Source organism: Carassius auratus, chromosome 30, assembly GCF_003368295.1.
Source record: "Carassius auratus strain Wakin chromosome 30, ASM336829v1, whole genome shotgun sequence".
Lineage (NCBI taxonomy): Eukaryota > Metazoa > Chordata > Actinopteri > Cypriniformes > Cyprinidae > Carassius > Carassius auratus.
Genome location: NC_039272.1, coordinates 271,612 through 285,534, shown reverse-complemented (window position 1 = coordinate 285,534; position 13,923 = coordinate 271,612). Strand labels below are relative to the sequence as shown.

General features: G+C 40.9%; 1 protein-coding gene across 5 annotated transcripts; it reads left to right on the top strand.

The window, feature by feature from the left end:
• Positions 1-973: 973 nt before the first annotated feature.
• Positions 974-10,791, top strand: LOC113048736 (paired box protein Pax-8-like). Of its 5 annotated transcripts, none has more exons than XM_026210559.1 (12): positions 997-1,111; positions 1,421-1,571; positions 4,728-4,869; positions 5,630-5,827; positions 5,950-6,026; positions 6,113-6,238; positions 6,716-6,885; positions 6,971-7,076; positions 7,360-7,590; positions 7,691-7,792; positions 8,787-8,873; positions 9,676-10,791. In XM_026210559.1, the coding sequence occupies exons 2-12, from the start codon at positions 1,550-1,552 to the stop codon at positions 9,741-9,743; spliced, it is 1,329 nt and encodes a 442-aa protein (XP_026066344.1). In that variant the 5' UTR covers positions 997-1,111; positions 1,421-1,549; the 3' UTR covers positions 9,744-10,791. The 5 variants fall into 5 exon arrangements, with proteins under 5 accessions (XP_026066342.1, XP_026066341.1, XP_026066345.1 ...); XM_026210558.1 differs by having other exon boundaries at positions 4,704-4,869; XM_026210557.1 differs by lacking the exon at positions 1,421-1,571 and having other exon boundaries at positions 974-1,111; positions 4,704-4,869; positions 7,363-7,590.
• The last annotated feature ends 3,132 nt before the right edge of the window (positions 10,792-13,923 follow it).

Below are 13,923 nucleotides of genomic sequence, written 5' to 3'. Positions count from 1 at the left end.
GGAGTGCGTTTGACGCTAACTTTTCTTTTTAGTCGTTTAATGTGGTTTAATTACCTGCTAGAAAAATCGTACCACAGCCATGTAAAGCATCCAACGAAAGCACAAAACATCCTGTTAACTCTCGTCCACGTTTAGCTCTTCTTCGTTCATGTTTGGTGTTAAAATGTGCCAATAAACTATTCTGCACTGCCACGCGCCATATGGCAAAGGCTAAACAACGGGGTGTAATAAATGAGTAATTCTGGTTGTTCTGCTGGTTTTAAAGTTGTGAGAACAACATAAACCGTGTGAAGATGTAGTTGCCCTGCTGAGAGTTGGTGTATTCACAAGGAGCCGCTCTTAAGTGTCAAAACATCCCAATAAAACCAGCGAAAAGAACAATTTCATGCAGAACTAACTGCAATTAAGCGATTAGAGAGAACTAACTTAACATTAGAATTACTATCAGTTATAATAATAATAATAATAATGTACAATACTAATATACAATAATAATAATAATAATAAGCCTAATAGGCTAATCATAATAGTAACAACAAATATAATAAATTGATAGAGTCCAGTAATTATTATTTGTCGCCGGCTCTGTCATTAGAGAGCTGAGGTAAACCACTGTAAAGTGCTGTTATCCATAAAGTGAAGGATCAGGGATTTGTCATGACATAATAACAGATTACAGCAAATCATGAGTCCAATTGTGTGTGGAAGATGCCCCGGGAGTGCGTCGCATCTAATCACTGAGGGGGTGAACGAAAACAAACCCGATCCTCGACAAATATTTCCGTAAACGTTGACGTATATCACTCGGTGTTTTGTTGTTTTCTGGAAGCGCTTGATCCCTCAGAATCACCCATCCGTGCCCTTCGGTCTGGGCCACACCCAGATGCACACGTCACGATGCAGGCCCCGCCCCTCAATCCGCCGCTTCCAATGATCGACGCGCGTGGCGATAAAACCCCCGCCGGCCGCCAGCCCCTCTGGCCGCTCCGTTATAACGGAGGAACTCTAACCCATCCCAGCGAGCAGACAAACCGAATGTGTGCCGTCATAACTGACTCTGTGGCGTTGGATAAAAGCCGTCGGATATTGTCAAGCGTTTCTTCTGCAAAAGGTAAAACATGCCTAACATTCATTGAATATAGTTTTGCGCATGGATTTGATGGGGTCGACTGCTGATAACTTATGGATAACTGCAGGGTGTTCAGCCAACAACTTCTGTGTGAGCACAGGCCTGTAACACGCAGTTAAACAAGATCTCTGAGTAATTCATTAGAAAACGAGGAGCTTGTCGGTAATAACTCATCGACTAGAGTGCTTAATAATCGAGGCTGTCTGATGCAAATAGTCGTAAAGAAATATTAAATAATTAATATAACAATAGCCGTAATTGTCAGGTTCACCATAAAATGTCCTTTTTCAGGGAATAAAACTATCCACGCAGGAATATTTTCACGCAAGACCTCATATGGACTAAAACACACAGCAAATTAAGTGAGAGGATACTTGGACATATAACCAGGACATCAAGAGACCAAGACTTCTCTGAGAAATGTCCAACACAACTGGGCGAGGTAAAAACAATAAACGAGTCATTTTGAAATCTATAACGGAATCTGTAGAAATGTCTAAGAAATTAATAGCAAATGTCGCAATAACGACATGCATTAATTTAGGCAGAATATTTCACCATATACAGGCAACGTTATGTTCAGCATTATAGTTTCAATTCAAGAAACTACTCAGCGAATATCAGACAAACCTTCCATTTAGTTTTATTCGTTTATTTTACAAATAGCTACTGTTAATTTCCTATCAATCGCAAGAGAAATATAGTATAATATTATTATATAGGCCTATAATAGATTTATTCTCCCGTCAAGGAACATGTGTAAGCGAGGAATACTTGCTGATATACCATGACCAAAAGAGATCCTGTCACATTCATAACAAATCTGACTGGGTGAAATCTGAAATGTAATTCTTATGAATGGAATTGTTTTGTTGTTTAATAAGTTTATCTACAGTTGGAGTGCAGAGGAAGGGGCAGAAATCTTTAGTTGAGTTGGACATGAAGTCTTTGCTCGCACAGATTTTTCCTTTAGAGGTTAATGGCTTACATCAGTTTCAGTTCAACAACAAGAGCATAGCAACAGAAGAGGAAACCTGTCCCAGAAACCGCATTTTAACACTAATCTAGGGATTCTTGTCGGGATTTTAGTGATAGACATATCCATATTTGGACACTTGTGCTTGATATCGATATCCTCAATTATATATAAAATTGAGAATATGTGAACTGATATGTCTCTCCATCGCCGCTAGTATAGTCGTAAATTGGTAAGAAAGAATATATATTTATATATATATATATATATATATAGGCTTATACACACACATAATTGTGTAGCCTGTAGCCTTTACGAGCGGCGATGTAGAGACATGTCAGTTTGTGGTTTGCACCGATATATTCTTATTATGAATAATATGATCATATTATTAATTGTGCATTTTATAAGTTTGCTTTCACGTGCTGTTTTATGGTGTTTATTGCTGTTTTAATAGCGTATAGTTCTGTTGAGACGATCTTCGTTTTCACGTTTCAATTTCCATGTGTAGGCTACTAAATAAAAATTGATGTGTGTGTGTGTGTATATATAGGCTATATATATATATTCAGTTGATACTTGAAACGATTATTATAGTCCAAATTTGTTGGAATGTTGTCTCATTTTCTTTACCCTCATTTTCTGTACCCTTCCTGTACCGAAATGTATGCAAAAGATCAAGTGTCTATACTGGCTGAACAAAACAGATGATCTAACATTTACAATAGTTTATAACAAGTGAAGAGCTCTGTAAATAATTACTTAAAATGTTAGCTAAAATCATTTTATAGCGATGCGCTGTAGATTCATTTAGATTTTTGTAGTTGAGGCCATGATCCAGCACAAGTTTCTTTAAAAAGGCTAGTAATAATTTGAATAAATAATTAATCAATCAACAATACTATGCTACAAGATTTTGCCGCGGGAAAGTGAATGTAAACGAACTTAATTTAGCAAAGCATTTGTAATCTGTGTGTGGTAACCCTACTTTTCCATATTTTTAAACTGGCATGTTGTGTTTTCATAAAACACTGCCAACGAATTATACACAACACAAACATTTTGAAAAACTTGTACCCAGAAGTGAGTTAATGTCATGTGTCCTCATTTGTGAAAGTTTTCTGTTAGCTTAGGTTTTGATTAGTATTAACAGGCATTTACTAGTTGTTTATTAAAGAAAAAGAAAGATAATAGAATTAATTAAATCTAATAAAGGTCACAATTTAGATCTCGATCTTCTCTCTCTCTCTCTCTCTCTCTCTCTCTCTGTGTGTGTTTGTGTGTGTGTTCTCCTGGGGTTTCTCTGCTTTAATATCCTGTCGCTTGCAGACTCTTGGAGGGTTTGACACACTCCGCTAACACCGTTAATAGCGTCGTTTGATGTGGAAATGAAAGCTGCAAAAGAGCAAAAGGGGAAGAAGCGGCTGAATGGGTTAAATTAGAAGTGAGGCTCTTGTGAGAGTCGCTGGTGCGGAGCAGCACCAAACACAGCGCACACACATTTCATCACAAAAGGGCGCAGGGCGAAAACACGAAGAAGGGACATGGAAATATTATCATCAATTCCATTATCCAGACACTAAAAAACAAAAACAATGGTAATAGTAACAATGATTACTTTTACTGAGCAATGGTTTCTTTATCGCATTAACATTTTTACACGTAAGCCCCTCTCCATTATTTCAGTGCAAAGGATGAGTTTCATTTAAACATCTTTCTTTTCCTTTGGTAAACTTTACATGTTTCATAGTTTTAATTATCTTAGTAGAGTTATTTGTACTCATTTGTACCGTCTCTGGCTAACACTGGTAATAGATGAAGGTATTATCAGACAGTTCCTATATTATTACATTTACATTTTACATTTAGTAATTTAGCAGACGCTTTTATCCTAAGTGGAAGTAATCAAAAACAACAAAAGAGCAATGATGTACAAGTGCTACAACAAGTCTCAGTTAGATTAACACAGTACACGTATCGAGGGCTTTTAAATAATAGAATAAATAAAAAGAAAACAGGTAGAATAGAAAAATAATAGAGCAAGCTAGTGTTAGAGGTCTTATATATGATAAATGAAAAGAAAATAGATAGAATACAAAAAGATTGGAAAAGTAGTTTAAGAATAGAATTAGAATAGTGAGTGCTAAAGTTATTACAATTTCTTCAACATTTTAGCAGTTTAATGTAGCAAAAAGCCAAATATTCTGCAGGGTGTCCCAGAGGATCATGAGACGCAGATCTGGAAGCTTTCCACAGAGCGGTCTACAGCAGAAGTTGTGGATATTCATTACTAGTGAACTGATATGGAGACAGTGTTTGCTGGGTTTAGAGAAACTGAGAAAACATAAGAAATACTGAAGACATCGTAGTAGGTGTAGTAGGTGATGCGACTCCTTTTCTGCTGAGTTTGTTGAATCTGGTTTTATTCTCTACACTGTTGAGAATGTATGCAACTTTCAGAAGAGTGTTTATGTGATTCGGTGATTACAAAAAAAAAACCTGGATTTCACATTAAACTCACTTGTGCTGACAGAGATGTTTGTTTGTCCCACACAGCTGGCGTGATGTTTATGTGTGTTCATGTCCTCTCTCCCCCAGGTCATGGGGGTCTTAATCAACTAGGCGGCATGTTTGTGAACGGACGCCCGCTCCCAGAGGTCATCCGACAGAGGATTGTGGACATGGCACACCAGGGAGTGAGACCCTGCGACATCTCTCGCCAGCTGAGGGTCAGCCACGGCTGTGTCAGCAAGATCCTGGGCAGGTAAAGAGTCCAGAGCGGCCCTGTTGGAACACACACACACACACACACACACACACACACACACACACACACACTTGTCTGGTCAGCTATCCTTGTGGGGACTCTCCATAGGTGTAATGGTTTTTATACTGTACAGACCGTATTTTCTATCGCCCTACACCAACCCTACCCCTAAACCTAACCCTCAAAGGAAACTTTCTGCATTTTTAGATTTTCAAGAAACTTCATTCTGTGTCATTTATTCGCTTGTTTACCCGTGGGGACCTCAATTTAGGTCCCCACCGTGACACGAGTCCCCATGAGTCTGTGTGTATTCAGGTTTAAGTCCCCACCAGAATAGAAAAACAAGTACACTCACACACTCACACACACACACACACACACACACACACACACACACACACACACACACACACACACACACACACACACACACAAACAAACACTCACACACACACAGACACACACACTCACACACACACACTCAAACAAACACTCACTCACACACACACACACTCACTCAAACACACACAGACACACACACTCACACACACACACACTCAAACAAACACTCACTCACACACACACACACACACACACACACACTCACTCAAACACACACAGACACACACTCACTCAAACACACTCAAACAAACACACACACACACACACACACGGACACACACACATCATATCCAGTTCTCCTGATATAATATTACACACAGCAACCCTCTGCATTGGGAGTAAATCTCTCTTTTAGGTACTATGAGACGGGAAGCATTAAACCAGGAGTCATCGGGGGCTCCAAGCCGAAAGTGGCGACTCCTAAAGTGGTGGATAAGATAGCGGAGTACAAGCGGCAGAACCCCACCATGTTTGCGTGGGAGATCCGAGACCGGCTGCTGGCCGAGGACGTTTGTGATGGCGAAACCGTGCCCAGCGTCAGCTCCATCAACAGGTAATGACCCCTGACCTCATAGTGTGTGGGAAATCCTAAAATTCAATGCTTCATTTTCTTTGTACACATTTCACATTACTTCTTGATTAACTCTGCTAACTTACTGTTTACTTCTATTAAAGGATTATTCGCACAAAAGTTCAACAGCCATTCAACCTTCCTCTGGACAGCAAAGGCCTCAGTCCTGGACACACGCTTAGTATGAACATCCACTAACACTTCCCAATAATATCTGATTCAGTTCAGTGAAGTAATAAAGCAATAAACTGTCTGTTTGATTGACAGTTCCCAGTTCAACCGTCACTCCTCCAGAATCTCCTCAGTCGGACTCTCTGGGCTCCACCTACTCCATCAGCGGCCTGCTGGGAATCCCACAGAGCAGCTCCGAGGGCAAGAGGAGCCTCGAAGACAGTGAGTCTCACTCTAATGCACCGCTCCAGACGGCCCACGCTAAACATATCAAAGTTTAACACATGAACTGTGACATACTGACTGATGCTGCTCCGGTGCTCCTTACTGCTGTTCCCATGAGGTATTATTCTGATTTTAAAGATCAAATGAAATTCCAGGCAGCATTAGGAGATGGTTTAAGGAGAATTCATGGCTGCAATTACAAAAAAAAAACGTACTGAAACAGAGTTTAGCTGATGTGTGTCTGTGAAAGTGAGAAAGTCTCTGACCGTCACCGGAATGGAATCTGCTGCGGCACATTTTTCAGGTTTTGCAGAAATGTTCAGATGTTGTCAATAAAGAAATAATTTGCTTCTGTTGCTTAGTTGGGGATGGTTCACTGATTGCACAGACAGAATTTTATGTTGTAAAGCTGCTTTGACACAATCAGTATAGGATGAAGCGCTATAGAAATAAAGGAGACTTGTGTTTTGTCAGGCGATCAGGAGAGCTGTCGGCACAGCCTGGACTCTCAGGGCAGCGGTGGCAGGCCACGGAAACAGCTGAGGACCGAACACATTGCATCCCAGCGCCTGGACTGTGGCTTTGAGCAGCATCAGTACAGCTCTGACACATTCAGCCGGACCGCGGCCGGGAAAACAGAGCAGGTAATGGAGGAAAATCAGAAATCTGTCCCGGACACTGCGCAGACTTCAGCTACTGACTCTCTCTCTCTCTATCTCGTTCCTGCAGGCGCTCTATCCTCTCTCGCTCATCAATGGCAGTCTGGACGAGGGTAAAGGAGCTTCAGCTGTCAGTCGAAACCTGGCGGCCCATCAGGGATACACAGTGGTTGCAGGTAATAACCATTATAAGCCTTTAGTTCCTCCTTTATTCTCATCAGAATGATATTTACAAGAAGAGAGGCACAAAAAGACACTTCCGGAGTGCCGTATCCAATTAAATTTAGCAAACCGCTCTGTCTGGTATTCCCCAAATCCATTACTCATTTGATTGTTATATTGAGCATTATTGTCTTCATTTTTGCATATGTGTGATTATTGTAATCCATTCTGCTGCACGCCAATTAACATTCATGCATAAACTTTTCCACTTGTCTGTCAACCGTTGCTCCGCCCCAGAAGCTCTACAGCCCCTCCCACTCTCTCTGAAACAGGAAATGTCACCCGAGGTGAACTGCTTAAGCCCCTCCCCCAACATCATCTCTAATGGGGCTTTCCTGGAGCTCACCTCATCATCAGCACCCATCTCTAACAGCTGCAGCAACGCCACTCATTTATCTCATGGCTTCAACTCATTTACCCATCATGCCCCAGTGCACGGGCAGTTCGGCAGCCCGTCGCTCATCGCAGGTACAGCTTCAGGCGTCGCTCATGCATCCCTCATCGCAGTGGCCCGGCCGTCTAGTGTGTTTGGTACTGTGAGACTAACGGATGGGTGAATTGGTTTCAGGCAGAGATGTGGCAAGCTCAATGCTGCCCGGTTATCCTCCACACATTCCCTCGGCCGCACAGACCGGCTTCTCCTCCTCCACCATCACTGGGATGGTAGCAGGTGAGCCAGCTTCATGAATTCCCATGTCATTTATTAAACATGTCTAGTTATTACAATAATCATATGTCTTCCTTTCTGCATTGCATCGCTACTCGAGATTAGACTTTAACTCGCCACTGTACGCTGTGAATCTGGCTCTGATGACAAATGTCTTGTGATGTTCCTCATTTGGATAATACATCCGCTCAGTGAGCTCAGAGTAAAAATCTTGTTGTGATTCAGCACTCCCATTAACACAGTTTCTCTGAAAACAGTCAAATGTGAGGAGTGCACAGAGCGCGTGAGAGTGCTGAGAGGCTGGTTAGAGATTAACAGAGGGACGGGTGGGTTAATCAGTAGCTGGTTAGCTGTGGTAGAGCACAGACGGATCATGAGTATCGGCCCCACAGAGACCGAGAGAAAGACTAGCCCTGTGAATGAATGCACTCTCTATATGGAAAGCGTCTACAGAGAGCAAATCCATTAAGGAGCAAAGGGCAGGAGGAGATGCAGCAGAGCTCGATGGAGCTGCTCAGACTCCGGAGCACTTTTCTTTTTTCATATGAAGTCTGTCCTGCCAAGCGCAAAATGAGAGGGTGTGATTTATTATTTTTCTGGTAGGCTTGCTGAGAGGAAGCGTTCATACACAATTACTCACTGAAGGGGGTGGGGGGGTGGGGGGTTCAATCCGGCTCCCATAATTACCAATTAGATATTGGATTGTTAAAAAAAGAATGTCAGAGGGAGGCGGCAAGAGCTTGAAAGGCAAAAGGAGGAAGTAGGGGATGAAGAGACGCTAAAGCAGTCAGACTGTATGCACCAGTGAGTCCACCTGCCCGTCCCGTCCCGTCCCGCCGGATTAATGCTTTACACGGACCTCTCACCGCGAGTGAACGATGAGCTCGAGCTTGAGCCACCTCACGCAGGACGCCACTCTGAGTCTGAGTCTGCCGTCAGGAGGTCAACGGTGTGCTTGTTGTTGCTGTGTTTCTAACAGATGCGTGTTCATCTGCAGGTCCAGAATACACGGGCCAGTCCTACAGCCACGCTTCCTACACGTCTTATAGCGACGCCTGGAGAATCACCAACTCCAGCATATTAGGTACGTCCAGCAGCATCTCTCTGAGCACTTTCACTTCTCTCTGTCTGGATAACATGGGCATCCACACGTGGTTATGGCTGTCTAGTAGGGTTTTCACTTTGCATGTGAGGAAAAAAAACACCTGCATAAACACAAATAGGAGCACCTTGCCCTTCAACTATTGCATAAAGTTTGAGTCACATGTGCTCTGAGGTGGGTTTACCTTCTGCTAGCAACGGTCTTCAGGCTATTGAGCATTTCTGTGAAAAGAAATAATCCCACAGACACAAGACGGTCATTAGCCCTCCAGCTTCGGATTTAATTAGAATTAGAAGTGCAGGCTAACTGAAGCTACAATACAAAATAATATAAGATCCTGGAGCATTAAACTGGTCATAAGGGTTAGTTTTGTGAAAAAAAAATGGATTTTTCATAAAGCTGAATAAATAATCTGGTTTGTTAAGAGGACAATATTTGTCTGTGATACGATTTGATAATCTGGAGTCTGAGGCTGCAAAAAAGCTATACATTTAGAAAATTGCTTTTAAAGTTGTAAAAAATTAAGTTCTTAACAATGCATATTACTAATAAAAAAATGTTGGTGTGTTTATTCTAAAAAAATGTACTGAATATCGACATGGAACATGATCTTTACTTAATATCCTGTTGATTTTTTGCATGCAAGAAAAAACGTGATAATTGTGACCCATACAATGTATTGTTGTCTATTTCTACAAATATGCCTGTGCTACTGATGACTGCTTCTGTGCTGCAGGGACACATAACAAACGTCTACTCACGGACTCTCTGTCGCCCCCTGCAGGTTCCCCGTATTACTACAGTTCCTCCCGCGCGCCGCCGCCCTCCGCCGCCGCTTACGATCATCTCTAGCACCGGAGAACCGGAGAACCTTCTCTTTCTACTGTGGAGCGTCCAGTGAAAGACACGAGGAGTGAAGAAAAACGAAAACATATTGACGGATGATACCCTTTAATGCCTGTAAAGCTATTTATGTTCAAGGCCTTTTGCAGCCACACGTTTACATCTTTATATTGTACAGAGACACTCGGACGTTGTTTTCAGCAGCTGGAACTTCTGAATTGTAGCTACACGATTCAACAACTATATCCACAAAACTGAACAAATAAACTATAGAAATCAAAAGGTTATAAAGGATTCTATGAGAAACATTGCTGTTCCACTGAGATGGTCATTTTGTTGACGTGACATTTTATTGAGTTTGCATTCGATCTGAATGAAATAATCTCTGATGTGAGCTTCATCGCTATTCTTACAGCAGATATAAATAATGTTATCTATGACAAGCGGACATTTCTATCTTCATTGTGCCGCATTTCACCATCGTCCAACAAATCAAAAACATCATATTCAGCAGTGGCGCCCCCAGAAAATTTTAACAGGGGTGGCCAAATGAGGCCACAGTAAATTTTGGGGTGGCACATTAAAATAAAGAAAAAATATAAGGGTTTGCAATATAGACAAAAAGTTATATCTCTGTGAGTTCTAGGATTTTATCGATAATGATAATTAGCCTATTTTGCTGAGTGTTATTGTGCTGATATCATATTTTTAATTTTGCTGACACCTGATTTTTTATTTTATTTTTACCTTTACACCATTGTTTCTAAAAGTGTGCACCATGTTTTAGGTCAAATACTTGCATTTGGGCTTTTACCAAGCAAATGCAATCATTATCAACAAAATTGATCTTTGCAATGCAGATAAAACAGAAGCTGCATCTGAAGTGCCATTTAGATGTTTTTACACACTGTTTTATGCAGCTCCGTGGAACATGGAATACTTTAACCTGCAGTTACAAATGAATAAATAATGTTTTGATATTTTAAAGATAAAACATTGAAAACTGATGTTTGAAATTATTTAAAAAATGAAAAGGTTCCATAAAATGTGAAATTAAACCGCCAATAGGTGACAGCGAGTCACTGTTAATAAGTGAGTCATTGCGATTGAACCGAATCATTTAAACGGTTGATTCATTCAGGAACGAAACACTTTAATGTTGCTCAGAGACGCAAAACTGTGGCTGTAGCATGTGCTGCACTTTTTTTTCACTTCTTAAACTATTGTGAATTTACATTCTGCATTTAAATTAATAGTACCCAGTGCCCACTGCAAATAATCCTAGGGGTGGCCTGTATAGAGGGGGGGGGGGGGGGGGGCCTTGGGTGACAGCATTCACTCCCAACCATTACAGAGGTTTGATGTTTTAGGAAATGTGTAAATAATGTCGAGAAGGAAAACCCCTATTAAAATAAAATTCATGTATATTCTAGCCTATGGTTATTAGGGCTGAACCGTGGGGAATCATTCGTTTTTAAATGTTTATATTCTCGCTTCTATTTTTTCCATATTATTTCTTTGATTAAACGAGTTTTCAGTTTCAGAGATTACGTTTTATTGTACTGTTGTTAATTATATTATTCAAATGTAAATTAATAATTTCTACAGAATTATTTTTTATTAAATAAAGCATGACAAACTACAATCATGTGTTTTCCTCCTTTTTCCTGTCTTGTACAATAATAACAATAATAATAATAATAAGTGTAATTATATATTCCGTATTGTCCGAATACAAGAGCAAACAGCTCGAATGATTATTCTGAGATCAAATGTTTATACAGGGCTATCACGAAGTGTACTGGCGGTGATTATTGTGGTGTTTCTGATATTTTCCTGTTGAAAACCATCATTTATTATGCTGCATATTTTCGTCAGTCAGCAGTTTAACTGAACACATGAAAGGGACGAAAGCAATGATCCTGAAAACATGCGCATCTGTTTAATTTCCTTTTTTATTTTCTGCATCACGTACTTTTATTTGCAATTATTTCTCGCCTCTTTGTGAGCTCATTATAATGGCTCTTTAACGAGGCCACGGTTCGCCTGTGCCACGGTCCACCTGGATCCCGTGATGAATGATCAAACCGAGAATCCCGAGCACCGCAGACCCGCGATGTTCACGTGCTTCCCGATGAGTTCTTTATGTACGAGCGAGCGGAGAGTTAATAACTCCAGCTGTGAAATCACACACGAGCATCAACTGCTTCATCTACAGCTGGAACCACAAAGATAGACCAACGGGAGAGTAACACACACACACACACGCACACACACACACACACACACACTTTGTATTTATATTCAAGTAAGTTAGAATTAAAACATTTCCCATAAGCTATATTTATCATTTTGTGTTTTTGGCAAAACTGATGTAGAACAAGTAGCCTTGGTTATTATTTATTAGGCCTATAGCTCACTGATTGTAAGAAATGCGCTCGTACTTGCATAAGATAAAGTCTGTTAATAATGGAAATATAAATAGATATTGAAATTTTAATGTTTGAGAAACACAAATCGTATCTGCTCTGATTTTTCTGCGCATGCCCGTTTTCACGACAAAACCGGAGGTAAACGCTACGTTTTAGTGTGTTGTATTGTTGTGCATGTAAATGCACTCACTGAAAACATTTAACCTTCTGTGTTCAAGAACACAGAGACCAACAACCAGGAACAAAAATGTACAAGTGTGTGTCTGTATGTGTGTGTGTGTGTGTGTGTGTGTGTGTGTGTTTGTCTGTATGTGTGTGTCTGTATGTGTGTGTGTGTGTGTGTGTGTGTGTGTGCCTTTCATGGAGGCAAAAATGATACAAAATCCCCTTCTGTCATCCACCTCAAACAATGTCTGCCAGCGATGCCAACTGCGTAATGACCCCAACTATCAAACCTGGATGCTTCTGAAATCCAAAGAGAGTAAGAAAAACAAGAATGTGTGGCCATAAAGGTCTCTTTTAACAGCCTCTTTCTGTATTTGTGCCTCATTCCCACCGTCAGCCCTCCCTTCCCCTCGCCCCGGGCCGCTCCAAGCCTATTAGCACGGCGCTCTGCTGTGGGTTTGCCAGTAATGAGTCCGGCAGCACAGATACGGTCAGCGAGCTGGAACCGCTGAGAGAGGACGAGGCCTCTGGAACGATCCTCACAGGAGCCAAAGCACAGACAGACAGGGCCCTTCAGGAGCTCCGGCCAACACAGCAGCTCCCGGTCAGTGTGCGAATACACTTCACATGACAAAACTCTAGTCAACAACAAACTCCATGTCCCCTCCAGAACGTCCAGCCTGCCAAAATGAATCAAGAGCCGTGTCCGCGGACATCATGAGGCCGGTCTTCATCAAGCGGGTCACCGTAGCTTTGACAGAGCACTTGACCCAGATCAGGTGAATGAATAGCCTCGTTAATTGATTTCGGCAGCAAACACTGTCAGTTTATGATGTCAAATTTGCAGCCTTTTCAATACCAATTCATTCTAGATTATTTCTGTTGAGGTTATTGTCTTGCATAGTGGATTTGGCTCATGTGGAGCGGACAGCATTCCTCAAAAGTGGAATTTAACACATCGATCCCTGATAAATGCCAACAGGACGCGTCTCGCAGACATTTAGTGAAGTCAAGTGACCTGTGGCCAGATATCGTGATCCATACTCAGAATTTATGCTCTGCATCTAACACATTCAAGCAAACGTTTGTAAAATCAACACAGAGATTTCCTGAGCACATTTTTTCATTTTCACAAAGAAATCACACTGTTCACTAAACAAACATTTCTATGAGTTCAACTTACGTTGGCCCAAACAGAACAATCACTGATAAATCATCTGTAAATTGAAATTTTAAGCAGTCAAAACATTTGCTCTTTTCTAAACTTTATAGAATTAGAGGAATAGTTTATTATGAAAAATGAATGAACCCCAGTGCTGTGTTCAGCGTGTAACACAAACACACACTGATGGAGAAGCATCAAACTGAGCAAGAACAAGGAACACGACCAAATAAACCACCGCCAGGACACAGACCCTACAATGAGTTAGGAAGTTCTCCTTTTACATCTTCAGAAAAATAACCAAAAGTAAATCAAATTGATGATTAAAATGAGACCATTCTTTATTTTTACTCTAACTGCCTCAAAATAAGTAAATCAGTCCAAATAATTTTGTATATTAGAAATAAGTTATTACAAGATGATTCTAAAT

Coding starts and splice junctions, on each gene's coding strand:
- LOC113048736 (XM_026210556.1), top strand. CDS start 1,036: ATGTGTGCCGTCATAACTGACTCTGTGGCGTTGGATAAAAGCCGTCGG. Junction 5,828..5,949: donor AGCGTCAGCTCCATCAACAG/GTAATGACCCCT, acceptor CTTCTATTAAAG/GATTATTCGCACAAAAGTTC. Junction 7,591..7,690: donor CAGCCCGTCGCTCATCGCAG/GTACAGCTTCAG, acceptor AATTGGTTTCAG/GCAGAGATGTGGCAAGCTCA.